Source organism: Rhododendron vialii, chromosome 8a (assembly GCF_030253575.1).
Source record: "Rhododendron vialii isolate Sample 1 chromosome 8a, ASM3025357v1".
Taxonomy (NCBI): domain Eukaryota; kingdom Viridiplantae; phylum Streptophyta; class Magnoliopsida; order Ericales; family Ericaceae; genus Rhododendron; species Rhododendron vialii.
Window position 1 is genome coordinate 33,187,142 of NC_080564.1, and position 16,797 is coordinate 33,203,938.

Sequence of the window (16,797 nt, forward strand, 5' to 3'; positions counted from 1 at the left end):
CCGCTGATAAGGGGAAAGAGAAACAGCCAACAGTGCCTGCTTTTCAACCTAAGGTTACAGTTGGTGGTGGTTCTAAACTTGGAGGAGCTAATCAGGCAGGTAGCTCCAATAACAGAAATATGACTAAAGCCCTTAATCCATATGCCATGCCCTTTGGAGATAAGTGTTTTCGGTGTAACAAGCCTGGACACCGCTCCAATGAGTGTCCAGATCGGAAGGTGGGCCTGGTAGAAGGGGGTGGCGAAGAAGATGGGCCTGAAGAGGATTGGCCTGAAGAAAATTCTTATGATGTAGATTATGCAGAGGAGGACGAGGAACGAGTGAATTGTGTGGTGCAACGGGTGTTATTCGCGCCGAAAGCAGAAGATTCCAATCAGCGTCATAACATCTTTCGATCAAGCTGTTCCATCAATCAGAAAGTATGTGACTTGATCGTGGACAGTGGGAGTTGTGAGAATTTTGTGGCAAAAAGACTGGTGGACCATCTGAAGTTGCCAACCGAACCTCATCCCTCTCCATACAGCATTGGTTGGATAAAGAAAGGCCCTACAATGAAGGTAACTGAAATCTGTAAACTTCCTCTTTCAATTGGAAAAATTTATAGATCTAAAGTTATCTGTAATGTAATTGAGATGGATGCTAGCCATGTACTATTAGGTAGACCCTGGCAGTTTAATGTTGATATTGTTTACAACGGTCGTGACAATACTTATAGTTTTAATTGGGAGTCACGTACGGTTGTTATGGCTTCTTCCATTCATAAAGAGCCTATCAAACCCCCTAAAATAGAGGGGTCTTCGTTTCTAACAATTGCTACTTCCGAAGCTGAGTTTGTGACAGATTTCAAGGAGTCAGAACAGGTTTATGCTATGGTGGTGAAGTCTCTGGTTGTGGAGGAAAGAGACAAAGCAAAGATTCTAATAGTTCCTGTACCTAAAAAGATACAGCCATTATTGGAGGAATTTGAGGAGCTTGTTACTGAAGATGTGACTAATGAGCTCCCTCCAATAAGAGATATTCAGCATGCTATTGATTTGGTGCCTGGGGCAAGTTTGCCCAACCTACCACATTATCGAATGAGTCCGAAGGAGAATGAAATTCTGAGGGAGAAAGTAAAGGAGTTGTTGCAAAATGGGCACATTTGGGAGAGTTTGAGTCCATGTGGTGTTTCAGCCTTATTGACGCCAAAGAAAGATGGGAGTTGGTGTATGTGCGTGGACAGTCGGGCCATCAATAAAATAACCATCAAGTATAGATTTTCAATTCCTCGCCTGGATGATATGCTTGATATGTTGGATGGGTCGAAGTGGTTTTCGAAGATTGATTTGCGGAGCGGGTACCATCAGATTCGTATACGACCGGGAGACGAATGGAAGACGACGTTCAAAACTAAGGATGGCCTGTACGAATGGTTAGTTATGCCATTCGACCTTTCTAATGCGCCGAGTACTTTTATGAGGGTGATGAATCAGGTTTTGCGGTCTTTCACTGGAAAGTTTGTCGTCGTTTATTTCGACGACATACTGATTTATAGCAAGTCCGAAGAGGAGCATGTGGAGCATGTGCACCAAGTGCTGATGGTGCTGCAAGAAAATAAGTTGTATATTCAACTCAAGAAGTGCAGTTTCTTGACTCGCAACTTATTATTCTTAGGCTATGTGGTGAGTTCTGAAGGTATTCATGTAGATGAAGAGAAGGTTCAAGCTATTCGTGATTGGCCAACGCCTAAATCTGTTACGGAAGTGAGAAGTTTCCATGGATTGGCCGCTTTCTATAGGTGATTCATTCGAAATTTCAGTACTATCGTAGCACCAATCACGGAGTGCTTGAAAAAGGGCAAGTTTCTGTGGGGAGGTGAAGCGGAGCAAAGTTTCGCGCTGGTTAAAGAACGACTTTGTACTGCACCAGTATTAGCCCTACCTAGCTTTGAGAAGATTTTTGAGGTTGAGTGTGATGCTAATGGAGTTGGTATTGGGGCTGTTTTGTCTCAAGAGAATAGACCAGTGGCTTTCTTTAGTGAAAAGCTGAGTGAAGCTAGACAAAAGTGGAGCACTTATGATCAGGAGTTCTATTCTGTGATTCGCGCTCTCAAACATTGGGAGCATTATCTGATTCAGAGGGAGTTTGTGTTGTACACTGATCATCAAGCGCTGAAGTTCATCAATAGTCAGAAGAAGTTGGACAGTATGCATGTGCGCTGGGCTACGTTCTTGCAGAAATTTCCGTTCACTATTCGGCACAAGTCTGGGGTGTCAAATAGGGTGGCTGATGCATTGAGTCGTCGGGCTGATTTGTTGGTGACTTTGGCCCATGAAATTGTGGGTTTTGAGTTCTTAAAAGAGCTGTATCCAGATGATGAGGACTTCAAAGAAATTTGGGCAGTATGCGTTCAGAACCGGCCTGTTAGTGACTTTCATGTTACTGATGGGTACTTGTTTCGTGGCAATCGTCTTTGTATTCCTCAATCTTCTTTAAGGGAAAGCTTAATCCGAGACCTTCATGGTGGGGGGTTAGGTGGACACTTAGGGAGGGACAAGACTATTGCGAGTTTGGAGGAGCGCTATTTCTGGCCAAAACTAAAAAATGATGTTGGAAATTTTTTGCGGAGGTGCTACACTTGTCAGGTATCTAAGGGTCAGTCTCAAAATACTGGTCTTTATACTCCTTTGCCTGTGCCTAATAATATTTGGGAGGATCTGTCTATGGATTTTGTGTTGGGACTGCCTCGTACCCAACGAGGTGTAGATTCTGTATTTGTGGTAGTTGACAGGTTTTCTAAGATGGTGCACTTTATTGCTTGTCGAAAGACATCAGATGCCTCACATGGGGCTCGGTTGTTCTTTCGAGAGGTAGTTCGGTTGCATGGGGTGCCACAGTCTATTACCTCTGATCAGGATGTGAAGTTCCTTCGCCATTTTTGGGTGACTCTGACGGATAGACTGAGGTGACTAATCGGAGTTTGGAGAATTTGATTCGCAGTATCTGTGATAACAAACCGAAGCAGTGTGATCACGCTTTGCCGCATGCTGAGTTTGCTTTTAATAGTGCAGTTCACAGTGCCACAGGAAAATCGCTGTGTCAGAAAGTCAGGAGTATTGTTAAGCTAAATGTTGTCATTTTTTCATGACACTTAGGCTCCGTTTAGTTGCCAGGAAAGTACAAAAAATGATGGGAAAATCAACTTTCCCATGATTTTTGTAATGTTCAGTTGGCAGGAAAGTAGTGGGAAACATAATTTTAAGTTTTCCTGCAGGAATTACTTTCCTGCAAAAGTGATCCTGCAAAAAATACAAGATTTTGCGTCGCGGGAAAAGGAAAATGAGTGAACACTCACAAAATTTTCCCGAAAGTTTCTTTTTCCTGACAAATGAACAACTAAATCTTAATTATTCTTGCAAAATTCTTTTGTCAAATGAACACTCATAGGAAAATAATTTTCTTTCTCATTTACTTCACTTTACTTGACTTTTCTTGAGAATAACTTTTCCGTACAATATTCCTGGCAACTGAACGGAGCCTATATATTCTTGATGTTGTTGGTACAAAGGCATTTATTAAGATTTTTTTTACCCAGATAACTCTTAACTGGCTTCGTATGGCAAGAACTTCAAAAATTATACCACGACACCCAACTTTTTGGTAATGATGTTGAATTTTGACTGGTGAGACCCTGCGTTTAAGGGAGGAAAATGAAAAAAAAAACCCAATAAACTCCAGCCCAGTCCGATAATTTGGAGGTTGAATGGTGGGCCCAACACTTTCTGAGGTCCTCTTAGCTCTCTCTATCTCTCTGCATGACTGAAAACAATACAAAAAACGAAGAAAAAAACAGTAGTAAATTTTCTTTGAATTTCTGACGCTTCTTCTGGTCTTCGGCGCTCCAATCTACGAAACCCATTTCGTTTTCAAGCTTTTCACATGGCTGCATCAATCGTGGCAAACCTATCTCCCCCGCTGGTAGCAAATGGAAGACAGCATCCCCTTTTCAGAACTCTTCAGAAATTCACACTCTTTGCCACCGGAGGTAATTAGCCTTCCTCTATTTTGATCCAAAGATTCTATCATTATATTGATATTGAAATCTAAATCCCATGAGATCTATGTACTTGCTTTTTGTGATTTGTAAGTGCATCTTTTAAGTATCTGTTCCTTTGAAGGTTCATATGGGAGAGTGTTTATGTACTGCAGTGTTTGTTTGATGCTCTCTTGATAACGCTATTTTGATGTTTTGTTCGAGTGTAGAGTCAAGTTGGCACCATTGGATTATAGGGTTGATGCTTGTTATGGTATTTGATTTCTTTAGAAACACTAGCTACTCCATTTCACTAGTTAGCCTTTCAGAATCAAGAAAGGGACCAGAATTAGGGTAATACAACTGGAAAGAGAAAACTTGGGGAGAATTTTGGCACGTCCGCCTCTCTTTCCACTCAGGCTCTCGGCTAAAATTGGGTAGGGAAACCTTTTTCCCCAACTGCTGGGGAATGAAGCATGTGCTGGATTTATTTGAAAATATGGAAGAAAAAGGTACGGCGCTTGTCCAATCTGAGATAGGGATGCTCATGAATGAAGCTTTTTCAGTATGGAGACTTCTGGTGGACTTTGGTGTCTGAAGAAACTTCAGTACAAAACTTCGACTTTGGTTTGTCCCAGAAGGTTAATCACTGAAAGAATGTAGTAGTAATCTTGTTCGCAAATTTTTATGCAAAGGCCAACTGGGAAAAGCCACTTACAGCATGAAAAGTTACGTGAGTGATTCAGGTTCTTTGTAAATCATTTGTGCTGTTTATGCGTTTGACGGGGGCTTGGGGCTGTCTCAAATCTTCCAGCAACAAGATTTATTAGACTATCAGTCATGAATGAAAATTGAAATGTTACAGCGAGGGGCTGCATATCACTCTATCTTATCTTTCATATCATTCAATGGTTATGTTTCATGTTAATTCTAATTAATATCCATTGCAGAGAGACAGGGACGTGTTTCCCTCGTTGCGAAGGCTACGGGAGAAAGCTCTGAATCTTCTTCCCTGAGCATTGTTAAATCTGTCCAAAATGTTGTGAGTCCTCTTTCCATCTCCTGATGTCATAGGTTTTGCCTATTTTCAGAAAAGCAAGTTTGTGTACTTCATTCATATAGTATTCTGTATTCCTGTTTTCTAATTCCCTTTTTATTTCTTTGAGCAGTTGGATAAATCTGAAGATCGGTTTGCTCTTATTGGGCTGGGATTTGCTGGAATTGTAGCTATTTGGGCATCTATAAATCTAATTACAGTAATTGCTTCAACACTATGTTACTTATCTGAATCTGAATAGAAGTACTGAACTACTAACAAGGTTATGTGGAGCGATTGTGGTGAATTATTAGAGCAAAATAAGGTAGTCACAACAAAAGAAGGGTAGACAAGTCATAGACTACTTAATCAATGACTTGGACCTTATTTATCGCACAACCATAAGTATATGTCTTCTGATCTTTGTTTACCAACTCAAAAGGAGGGTTTCTTTGTAAAAGGAAAAGGGTCCTCGAAGTTATACGAAATTTCTTATTTGAACAAGGAGTATACCCCGACTATAAGAAAACGAGAAAAGGACTTACCACTTGTTTAAAAAATGGAAAGTTTCTAAGGACTCAGCACAAATTAGACATCCATGTTTGAACCAAAAGTAGGAGTCTGCTTATCTAAGGTGACAATAGTCTGCATCAACTTACTGTTGTCCTTAGGAAATTTCGAATAAGTTGCTTTTGTTTGATTATTTTCCCTTTAGTACCTTTCCTGAGCATTTTTCTTGATTATGTGAACAGGCCATTGACAAGCTTCCTCTTCTCCCCGGTGTATTTGAATTCATTGGAATATTGTTTTCTACGGTAAGAACACCAATGTACATATGTTCTAATTGGTTCAACAAAAGACGAGAGAAAAGAAATTTTGAGATTCTACAAGTACTTTCTAGCCCAAATTGTATCTCAATTTTCCTTTTTTCTCTCTGTCAAGACGCAGTAAAAAAGACAATCCTACTGAATATTCATTTGGTGTTCTCTCTGTTTCAGTGGTTCGTATATCGGTATCTCTTGTTCAAACCTGACAGGTAAGAGTTTCTGAGCGAAGAATGTTATTTTCCATCTTTCAACTAAGGAAACTTGTGCCTAATCGACATATAAGGAACGACGCACCATCGATAAAGAAGTTTGGATCTTGTTTTCTTTGTGGTAATAAAATAAATATTTGATGTTCAACTAGTTTTCTTATAAACAAAATGAGAGAGGGCCAGATCCAGGCATGCTAGTTCTATGTCAGTCACCATCGATGTGAAACCAAACTGAATTTGCTTGAACTGTTTCTCTCTTTTCTCTCGCAGGGAAGAGCTGTTCCGGACCGTCAACAAGTCAATATCAGATATCTTGGGCCAGTAATTTGCAGGCGCGGATAATATGCAAAAGTAATTTTAAGAGTGATATTCTGAATCCCTAGTGTTATTGTTCTTGATATAAGAGTTGTAATCGGCGTTTGTATTTTATTGTTGTAGTGATGAAAAGTTACGGTGTGGAACATGATCAGCATACGAATGTTCAGCCGTTGCGACCCTCTGACCTTCTCGTCTCTCTCCTTTTCTTCTTCTTGTTCTTCCCCTCCGTAACATCAAACAGTTAACACTATATGCGTCTTCGTTACCGTATTTATGGAAGTTAAGTATCCTGTGAATCATATTTCTTCTTCATTTTCGGTTCTCCCGAGTGAAACAAACGCTTTGTTGCTTGTGATGTTTGAAGAAACAATTCAGCGAAAAAATTCAAATAGTTTCCCATTGAACCAACACCGCAGTGTTCTTTTTGGATTTTCCACTTCTTCTCGTTTATCTGATGCGGCACCAATTTATACCAAATTTTATTTTTGCTTATTGAGGGTGTCTGAAACATTTTGCATCGACCAATCTATCGGGTACATGCAGTCCCCCATCCCATATGTACTGGGTAATTACCTGAATTACCCAGGCTAAGCCCTGGGGTAACCTCAAAGGGGAGTGAATTATGGAATTTCACCGTAGGTCCAGCCCTTGAGATTCGAACCTTAGACCTTCCATTCGGAAATTCTATGTTCTGACCCAAAGGAGCTAACAAGGAGAATTGAACCTAAGATCTTTTAGGTAGCATACTAGCTCGGTTCTCTTTTCTGACTATATATACTACTTATCGCTTTTCATTTGTAAAACTTCGACGTGCGTACTTTACGCACTCATGTTGATTGCGTGAATTAACGGCACACAATTGGATGGAAGTATTTATGAAATGGTGTACGCCACAGAGCACGTTGACGTGGTGTCACCGATTTGCTCATGTGCGGACAGGGTTGACAGTGCTGAGTGGTTGGCCGCATCGGGTCCCTGCTCGGGACACAAGCAACAGGTCATGAAAGAATCGGTCGTGCTTCACAAAAAATCTTTACCTCATTCATAGAGGATTCAAAAGTAGGTTTAAAACTCCACCAAATAATCACGGATACAGAGAACCCAAACACTGAGCGAAAAAAGTCGAATTTCCCTTTGAACCAACTATTTTTGACACTAATGAATTTGGCCAAGTAAACATGAGAAAATAAATAAGTGTTTAATCGCCAAACATTATAACCTTTGGGCTATTGAAAGTTTGCCCGATTGTTAACTTATGGACCCCATAATAACTCGAGGTGGACGCAAGCTGGCCCGAACCTCCGGTTTAAAAGCAAAACAACAACCAGTTGGTGATTCACTTACGCTGGTGTTACTTTATACTCCGTACAATCCAATTCTGTCCCTTACTTCCAGTAGCCGATCCGGATACTGTCACCAACAGCTTTTCAAAACCTCTCCTCATTTATTGGCTTTGTATTCTTTGTCACATCTATTCTTCCAAATCTCCATCTTCTTCTTCTTCGATTCTCAATGCTGCTTCAAACCACAAGAAAAGTGAAGAGATCATCTCTCTCTGAATATAAACTGCTCTCCTCTCTCATCAACCCTTTGTCTACAGTACCCAACCTAGACCGATTCCCATATCACTCAGTAGCACCATCAGTCGATTCCACTCTTCTCTCTCCTTCTCCTAAACCCCACGCCAATCCGACCCCGATTGACTATGCATCTCTCCTCCAATCTTGTATAGCTCGAAGAGCGATCGAACCCGGAAAACAGCTTCACGCCCACCTCTGCCTCACTGGAATGGGATACAACACTAGTTTAGCCACCAAGCTTGTGCATCTGTACTGTGTTTGTGACTCCACATCGAATGCCCACCACCTGTTCGACAGAATTCCCAACAACAATATATTTCTTTGGAATGTTTTGATTCGTGGGTACGCTTGGAATGGGCCTTACGAGGTGGCAATCTCTCTCTACTACCGAATGCTTGATTACCGTATAGCTCCCGATAACTTCACTTACCCATTTGTCCTCAAGGCATGCTCTGCACTATCTGCAATCGATGTGGGGAGAGACGTTCACGAGCATGCGATACGTACTGGGTGGGAAATGGATGTCTTTGTTGGTGCAGCTCTTATTGATATGTATGCAAAGTGTGGTTGTGTTCGTGATTCTCGTCTAGTGTTTGATAAAATTCAAGTCAGAGACGTTGTCATGTGGAATTCTATGCTAGCTGCTTATTCGCAAAACGGGTGCCCAGAGGAATGCTTGTCCCTTTGTGGTGAAATGTCGTTGGCCGGAGTAAGGCCCACTGTCGCGACTCTTGTCACTGCTATCTCCTCTTCTGCTGATGTGGCAGCCCTTCCCCAAGGGAGAGAGCTTCATGCGTTTAGCTGGAGACATGGTTTTGAAATCCAAGACAAGGTGAAAACTGCCCTAGTTGATATGTACGCGAAAAGTGGTTCTGTGAAGGTTGCTAGGAACTTGTTTGAGAGGCTTGTGGACAAAAGAATTGTTTCTTGGAATGCGATAATAACTGGATACGCAATGCACGGTCATACTGGCGAAGCACTTGAGTTGTTCAATCAGATGATTGGAGAAGCTAGGCCAGATCACATAACTTTTGTGGGTGTTCTCTCAGCATGTAGACATGGCCGTTTGATAGATGAAGGACGGAAATTCTTTGAATCAATGAGTAGAGATTACAAAGTAGAACCAACCGTTCAGCATTACACATGCATGGTTGATCTTCTAGGCCATTGTGGTCGGTTGGATGAGGCTTATAATCTAATAACGCAGATGAGAGTGGTACCAGATTCCGGCGTTTGGGGTTCTTTACTCAATTCATGCAAAATCCATGGAAATGTGGAGTTAGGGGAACTGGCATTAGAGAGGCTGATAGAGCTGGAACCTGACGATGCTGGCAATTATGTCATTTTATCAAACATTTACGCTCAAGCTGGGAAGTGGGAAGGAGTTGCAAAGCTGAGGAAACTAATGACAGATAGAGGACTAAAGAAAAGCGTTGCTTGTAGCTGGATTGAAGTGAAAAACAAAGTCCATGCATTTCTTTCTGGCGATACCTCACATCCTATGGCTGATGATATATATGCGGAGCTAGAAAGGGTGGGAGTGCTAATGGCAGAGGCGGGTTATGTCCCGAATACATCACCTGTTTTCCACGATGTAGACGACGATGAGAAGACTAGAATGGTGTGCAGTCACAGTGAGAGGCTAGCAATTGCTTTTGGACTTATTAGCACACCCCCTGGAACCAAGCTTTTGGTAACCAAGAACCTTCGGGTGTGTGAAGATTGCCATGTGGCAATCAAGTTTATCTCAAAGATTACACAAAGGGAAATTACAATCAGAGATGTCAACCGTTATCATCATTTTAAAGATGGGGTGTGTTCATGTGGTGATCACTGGTAAGTGGTATGAGAAGTGGGCATAACTTCTGTGGTAATGAAATCACTAGCTCCATGAATATTTCAGAATCCAGGAGGTTACCCGAAAATATAGCGAAGGATTACTTCAATGAGGAAATGAGTTGACGCTAAATAAGAATTTGAGTGCATTTTTAACTCCATGGAGCACCCGTGAATCGGTCAATTGTGACGACCACGTGGATGGAATGGACAGAGCTCTTGGACAAGTTTGTACAGCGAAAGGAACATTTGATGTATACTACCAGTTCACCATTTTAGCTTCCTTCGTTTCACATCCATACACAGCATCAACCGAGTTTAATGCGGTTCATCGTTTAATAAAAAGTTTCAGAAAATTTCATCCGATTTCTTTTCCAGGATGGGTAACGTGCTTGAGGTTGACACATGTCCTTTGGCTCATAAGCTGTTTGGGAAATTCATGGAACAATTTATGGTTCAGGTCTATCCATTGACGGAGAGAAATTTGTTCTGGCCCCTCATTGTGGCTCGTTTTCTATGTTACCTTTGTCTTGGAACATGAAGACTATACACTGCTGGAGGTATATCTTTCTGTAATTTTTTATTTTTTATTTTTGGTTTCTCAGACATTTTTTTGGTGGCTGTATACTTTACATCAAGTTTCAAAGCTTATGATGTTGCTTCCTTTAAAGCACTTTTTTGCTGTTGTTACTGTAGCCTGATCGCTTGCTACGTTTCCTTGATAAAGGAACGGAATGGTCTCTGTAGGAATGGAAAAGAGCTTGTGCAACTAGTATCCAGTAGGTCAGTCAAGTTTCTTGTGAGGTAGTACGACGTGAGCAGATAAACAGTGTCTTACTCGATCTTCTGTGAGTGAATCCATCTTTGAATTTTTTTTAGTATCAACGCTATTACTTGCAAAGGGAGACTCAACGCAAATGCCAAGGGATTCTGCTACCCTGTGCAGTTGTCTAATCGAACAAGTTAGCGTTCTCATAACACAGTAAATAGATAGCAAGCAATTGTAAGAGGATAGAAGAACCAATGGATATGGATTATGACTTTATTCTTCAAAGTTGCTTCCCACAACCATGCCAACAAAATTTATTACATCCATTAAACGAGCCTTATTAATTGGTTATTAAATTTGCAAAAAGAAAGTGTTGCGGACCAATGCCGTTCTCTTCCGCTCATCATTCAGTTGCATGTTTTGCAATATGTTGTCAACAGATTCCCTTTGAACTCGTTTGTATCCGCTTCAGCTGACAAAAAGATATTAATTTCAGAAAATAAAAATTATCTGAGTGCCAAAATCTCATTGGAACCATTTGCTACCAAACTCAAAGACAAGCTCCACTGGAGCAGACAAGTTTGAACCTTGCAAAGTAGTACGTTTATCACACTGTCCACTACAGGTATCTTTTTTATGCATGTAATTCTCGTAGTCGTTGACCTACTTAGAAGGCTGAGAATAGTATCCTACCTTTTATGTTTCCACGCGTGATAAGCCTGTGCAGATAATCTCGAAATTTCATCAGCACGAGCCTTTCCTGCTCTACACAGATATCTTTGTTGGAGTGATAAATGTTTATCAGGTCTGATGATGCGTCTTCCGCGAACATGCACTCATCATCACACAGCAATGCTAGTGTTCCAGGAGACATTGGCATCCCTTCCTGGGCATTGGCATCACCAGGGTGGGTTTCATCTGTGGTATTTTTGTTTTCCTGATCGATGCCCAAATAGCCATTTGGCGTAGCTTTGTGAACCGTGGGTCCTTTGTGGCGATTCTCGCCATCTAAATTAGCAGTAGAGCTTGCTGTCTGGTTTTCTCTCACAGTTTGTGTATTGACAGAACTATTTTGCTCTGGATAATGAGAAGTGCAGATTAAACAAGAAGAAGAAATTAGTATATCAATGGCATTTACATGCATACATGTTGATAGAATTTCGGGAAAAAAAATCTATTAGCTTGTAAAGAATATATTGCTAAGTAAAATTTGGGATGACCAAGAACAAAAGAGGAAAACCAAGTTTAAGAAGTAAAAAGGAGCGACAAATTCAACTTGTCGAGGATACACAGACATGAATAAATCAGAAAGTCACCAGAAGGAAGAATCTTTGTGAAAGGCCAAAAATGCACTACTAGTTTATTTTGCTAGCTAGTGTTAACAGCCAGGTCTAAGAAAGTAAGCGAAACTAGTAATTGTACACACATAGGCATAAAAAAGAATGGACGTGACAAAGTATTTTCAGAACCTCCCTCTAGAACGCATTGGGAAACACCTAAACATATTAGTTCTGACCTGTGGTAAAGCTTTGATTCCTTGAAAGTGAAAACCAAGAAAATAGAACTGTATAACCTTGTGCAAGAACTGAAAAACAAAAAGTACTGCATCTTACACCTGCTAGGATTGTAGCAGCTTGTGATACCTCCACCAAAATAGAACAAAGCTCCCACGTATCTAGCTGTTGGATGTTACCGGCTAACAAGGACCTTCAGCCATTACCATCTGGTAAATGATTTTTTTTTGTTTTAAGTATATAAACAAAAGCAATGCCAGAAAACACGCAAACCTGCAAGTTATCTTTGAAGAAGCCAATGCTGCAGAACCATCATTCTGGCAAACAGGGCGTGGTGAAGGCAGATGGAGTAGAAATGATTGGATTAACACGTAAACAAAATAACTATTATAACAAAGTCAGGAGTTTGAAATGCTGTTTCTCTTTTACTTCATTGGTAGATGCATGAGCAAATCCGTCTGACAAGAATAAGAATCTTTGCAGCCATAAGAAAACACACACAGAAGTTTGAGCCCATTCAAGTGGTAATGGGAATGAACATGCAGCTACTTACGCTGCTGAATCAAATGATAATGAGTATGGGACAGCAAAACCTTCTTGCATGATAAGGTGTAGATGTCATATACGCATAATAACTGAGCAGTTAAGATATTTTAGTCAAGATGATAAGAATGTAACACCTGCAGATCTTTTAGAAGCCTTAGAATTTGTTGGTCCTCCCTATTTGAACCAGGAAAGTTATCCCGATCTTTCCTCTTCCTGGATTTTCGAGACCTATAGCCGGAAATCCCAATTGCACCAGCTATGGCAGCATTTGTTTGCTTGATGAAGGCCATGCATTCTGTATTTCTCCCCTTTGAGAAGGCTGATCTCTCTTCTCCTTCCCGTGAATTCTTGCAGTTCACACATTTACAACTCTCAGAGCAAAGGATTTTAGACTGTAAGCACTCACAATACATCTTGAGGCATTCTGATTTCTTGCACTGACATCCCTTGTGTTTAAAAGCTGGAACAATAGTTTTTGCCTCTTCCTGGGTTTGTTTGACAGAAGTCCAAATGCAGTCAGATAGCCAAAATAGGAATAAGAAAGCTATAAGGTGTCTGATACCAATAAATTTGCTGATGTCATGAAGTATATTGAATCTATGAGGATAAATCAAAACCTTAGCTCTTATGTAGACAAATATTTGAAGAAAAAGGAACGTCAAAAACACATATTTCCTTGAGAAAAATAAATTAATCTGAAGAAAAGAACTGCTCATTGTTGCAGTCTACCACTGGTCCCTATGAAACTTTCTAGCAAAGGTATGTACAAAACTGGTCAACAGAAACTGTAGTATGACCATTATCTAGCTTGATTACAGTGTTGCATGGTTTACCTTTCCATCTGAATACAACCCTAATAACACCGAGTATCGAACCAAGATAAACATGTAATAATACTTCACTGTGTGCACTACCTTTCCTGAACTGACACAAACATTTAGACTTGACAAAACAACTTAGTTCGGTGTGGACCATCTCACATATGCACAGTGTTGACACACACACACACAAACCAGGGGAAAAGGAAAAGGGATAAAAATAAAACTGCCAACTTGCCCATAAAACTTCATACAGGGCTACATCTTCCAACAGCATCATCCAAGTGATTTTCCAGCCTAACAAATGTGTGATATGGTCTATAAAGACATTGTGTTTGCAACTGATATAACAGCACGTTTTCTTGTTGCTAAGACAATTCAGTTAAGTGTCCGTCTTTGATGGGATTAGTCGCACGGATCAGTCGGTTCATTGGACTGGATACTAAGTTATCCAAAAAAAAAGAAGTCCAATTTCAGACACGTGATCTGTGGAAGAGGAAGTTTATGGAAGTGGGAGACTCCCATTAATGCTTGCTAGAAAAAATCTAGATTAGTTATTGGCATCACAGTTTGTTCAAGTTACACAGTCGGCCATGACAAGAATAAAAGGATCAAATTTGTTCAGCCAGAGATTATTCTGTCAAAATCATGTTCCCATTGGTGTACCTCATATTCATGAGTTGTTTGAGGACTGTTAGCAATCTTCCGCCTGAATGCATTAGGATTGCGCTCTAAGGTATATCCAATAGCTGCCTCCCTATCAGCCTCATTCTCAACATTATTTTGACAACTAAAGCAGCTGCACCTGTCACAGTATGTTCCAGAAGAAAAGCATTCACAGTACCTGATCATTTTCTGAATTAGTATTCTAAAATGTAAAATATTCAAGAAACACACAGAGCATAGCAGTGCTTTAGGCCGATACATATGTTAAGGACTGCATGCAGTGTGCAGCATTACATATAATCACAACAGTCTAACTTTATGTGCAGGACACTAGCTTAATGGTGAACTTGTACGGAACATTCATATCAACAAAGTTCCTGACGTGCTAGATTATAGTTACGATGAAAAGGATGATTTCTGTTTTGCACTGTTACTCAACTGCTCTAAGCAACCACTCCTATACAAAATGAGTGTGTATGTAAGATATAAAAACGGAAGAAATAGAATGAACTTCAGTTCTTGGACTCAGAAGGGATAGAAAAAACAGTAACAAGAGATAGGAGATCTACAATAGTTACAAAAAGCAAGGCAACATAGTCATCTCCATTCTCCACAGCGTGGGCAAGGTAATTTCTCGCATGGACAGCAATATAGGATCCTATTAAGAACCTGACCCCTAGTCTCCTTGTAATCCATCATCTTTAGGAAAAAAAAAAAAAAAAACAGAAGAATAAAAAAGAGAATGATTGCCGTTCTAGTCCGATTGCCTGTGCAGTGAATATTGCATAACAACAGAAGAGGCTTGACAATATCAGATTCGCAAGAGCTTGAGATCAACATGAGGTTAACAAAATAAAATTACAAACTCAACTTCAAGTGTCAATTCAGATGCATAGCAAGCGGTAAAGCACCTGCACTTACAACTTAATACGTCTTGATTGTTTGCATTTGCAACGTTTCTGTTCCTTGGTCGCACCATCTTTGACTTCAGTGGTAATACGTGATCGTTCACTTTGGAAATCCAACTTACTGTTCGTAATCAAAGAAACATCTTAGACACGGAAAACTTCTGAACTCGGGATCTAAGATCATCTACATATAAACACTTCAATTTAGAAAATGCATTATCCTTGCTGCTTATGGCCATTGACCACTAGATCAAAGCAAGCCGAGGACTCATTACATTCATGTTTCCATCAGATGAAGAGTACAAACAATGCAGATAATAAAAGACTACTAGAATTTCTGAAAACAAGATAACACCAAAGTAGAAACAATTTTTCAAACAATTTTGTCCCCATGGAATCATCAACTAGGTTTCCAGGAAATCAAAATGTTTAACTAAATGAGCCTAGCACAAATTTGGGCCTCTGGGGCTGCAAACGAACTGAGCTGTTCGCGAGTAGCTCGGAGCTCAGCTCGTTAGTAATGAGTCAAGCTGGAGTTTTTAAGCTCGTTTAGTAAACGAGTTGAGCTCGAATTAATTGTATCTCGGCTTGATTATGAAAGCTCGGCTCGTTTGTAGAGGCTCGACTTGTTTGTAGAGGCTCGTGGAGTAAACCAACCAAACTCGAACACCTCAATAATGAACAAGCCGAGCTCTGGAGGTGGAGCTTGACTAGTTTTGAATGAGCTGAGCTCAAACACGCCAAAGCTTGCTCGTTTGCAGCCCTTCTGGCAGGTTTTTCCTCCTCCTTTTTCTATTAGGCAACCACATCAACCGTATTTAGCGCGAGTTTACTAAGCGTCTACTAAGCCAACGAACAAAACCACTAAGTCGCAGAAAACCTACACTCGAGGAAGCGGCGGACGAGGAGGAAGAGACAGCTGAAGATTCCGATTAGGTTTTGATTTGAACTCCAACTTTGTTCGCTCCGGCAACGGCAAGGCAACATTTAAAGGCAAAACATCGAGGTCCAGCTGCCTATCAAGCCGTTTTGGCGGGAAACCTGATTTCTCTGCGCCGCGATCCATCCCAACTAACTCTGAAGCTCTTTTGGCTCGAACTCCGGATTCTCAATCAGTTCACACAAATCGACGTCAAATTATGATCGATAACAACTCACAGCATTAACATACAGAAATCGGCAAAATAAAAAAAAATTCGAGAATGATCACGACCGATTAATTTTCGGAAAAGAAACGAGAGAGCTCGTTTTAACGGAGGAGTACGGGCGGCACGATCGATCGCAACTTCTACAAACTAAGCTTTATTTTTTGGCGCGAAATCTGATTTTCTCTCGGTTAGTTCACAAAGACAGACGCGGAGACGCCAAATTAAAATCGATATCAACTCAAAGGCATAACGGCTAGAAATCGTCATTACAGGTTCGAGAACGTATTCAAACACAATCGAATTCAGACTCGAACAATCAATACAAAATATTAATGTCGACAAAAAGAAACGCGAGAGGTCGTTTTACCGGAGGAGTACGGCGTAGATGCGCCGTTTGCCGACGCCGGAAAACTCCGACGTGGAGGCCAGAGTCCGACTGAATTGAGCTTCTGATTCGAAAGACTAATTTGGAATCAATGGAATGGAATTTTCGAAAATGTAAGACATATATATATGCGAAACAAAGAGCGCATGAGATACGGGAGAGGGGAGAGAATTTTCGCTCGCATTTGCCAGTTTTGTTTTTCGGATATTTTTTTGAAAATAATGG

The 16,797-nt window shown here is 40.6% G+C and overlaps 3 protein-coding genes across 3 annotated transcripts; 2 read left to right on the forward strand and 1 right to left on the reverse strand.

The window, feature by feature from the left end:
- Positions 1-3,786: 3,786 nt before the first annotated feature.
- On the forward strand, positions 3,787-6,714 carry LOC131336240 (protein CURVATURE THYLAKOID 1C, chloroplastic). The gene is made up of 7 exons (XM_058372023.1): positions 3,787-4,024; positions 4,963-5,054; positions 5,182-5,268; positions 5,801-5,863; positions 6,047-6,084; positions 6,355-6,435; positions 6,523-6,714. The coding sequence occupies exons 1-6, from the start codon at positions 3,919-3,921 to the stop codon at positions 6,407-6,409; spliced, it is 441 nt and encodes a 146-aa protein (XP_058228006.1). The 5' UTR covers positions 3,787-3,918; the 3' UTR covers positions 6,410-6,435; positions 6,523-6,714.
- Positions 6,715-7,745: 1,031 nt separating this feature from the next.
- LOC131336238 (pentatricopeptide repeat-containing protein CRR2, chloroplastic-like) lies at positions 7,746-10,488 on the forward strand. The gene has a single exon (XM_058372020.1). The coding sequence runs from the start codon at positions 7,915-7,917 to the stop codon at positions 9,820-9,822; it is 1,908 nt and encodes a 635-aa protein (XP_058228003.1). The 5' UTR covers positions 7,746-7,914; the 3' UTR covers positions 9,823-10,488.
- Positions 10,489-10,830: 342 nt separating this feature from the next.
- On the reverse strand, positions 10,831-16,659 carry LOC131336239 (protein tesmin/TSO1-like CXC 6). Its single transcript, XM_058372022.1, has 9 exons — positions 16,555-16,659; positions 15,924-16,146; positions 15,053-15,160; positions 14,132-14,309; positions 12,782-13,132; positions 12,375-12,418; positions 12,203-12,294; positions 11,281-11,664; positions 10,831-11,059 (listed from the first exon to the last, which is right to left on the reverse strand). The coding sequence occupies exons 2-9, from the start codon at positions 16,103-16,105 to the stop codon at positions 10,995-10,997; spliced, it is 1,404 nt and encodes a 467-aa protein (XP_058228005.1). The 5' UTR covers positions 16,106-16,146; positions 16,555-16,659; the 3' UTR covers positions 10,831-10,994.
- Between the last annotated feature and the right edge of the window lie 138 nt (positions 16,660-16,797).

What these genes read in the sequence shown, in the direction of transcription:
- LOC131336238 (XM_058372020.1), top strand. Translation starts at nt 7,915, where the DNA reads ATGCTGCTTCAAACCACAAGAAAAGTGAAGAGATCATCTCTCTCTGAA.
- LOC131336240 (XM_058372023.1), top strand. Translation starts at nt 3,919, where the DNA reads ATGGCTGCATCAATCGTGGCAAACCTATCTCCCCCGCTGGTAGCAAAT. An exon ending in TTAAATCTGTCCAAAATGTT is followed by an intron (nt 5,055 to 5,181) that starts GTGAGTCCTCTT and finishes TTCTTTGAGCAG; the next exon opens with TTGGATAAATCTGAAGATCG. An exon ending in CATCTATAAATCTAATTACA is followed by an intron (nt 5,269 to 5,800) that starts GTAATTGCTTCA and finishes TTATGTGAACAG; the next exon opens with GCCATTGACAAGCTTCCTCT.
- LOC131336239 (XM_058372022.1), bottom strand. Translation starts at nt 16,105, where the DNA reads ATGGATCGCGGCGCAGAGAAATCAGGTTTCCCGCCAAAACGGCTTGAT. An exon ending in GGCTTCTAAAAGATCTGCAG is followed by an intron (nt 12,419 to 12,781) that starts GTGTTACATTCT and finishes CCTGTTTGCCAG; the next exon opens with AATGATGGTTCTGCAGCATT. An exon ending in TCTTCAAAGATAACTTGCAG is followed by an intron (nt 12,295 to 12,374) that starts GTTTGCGTGTTT and finishes TAATGGCTGAAG; the next exon opens with GTCCTTGTTAGCCGGTAACA.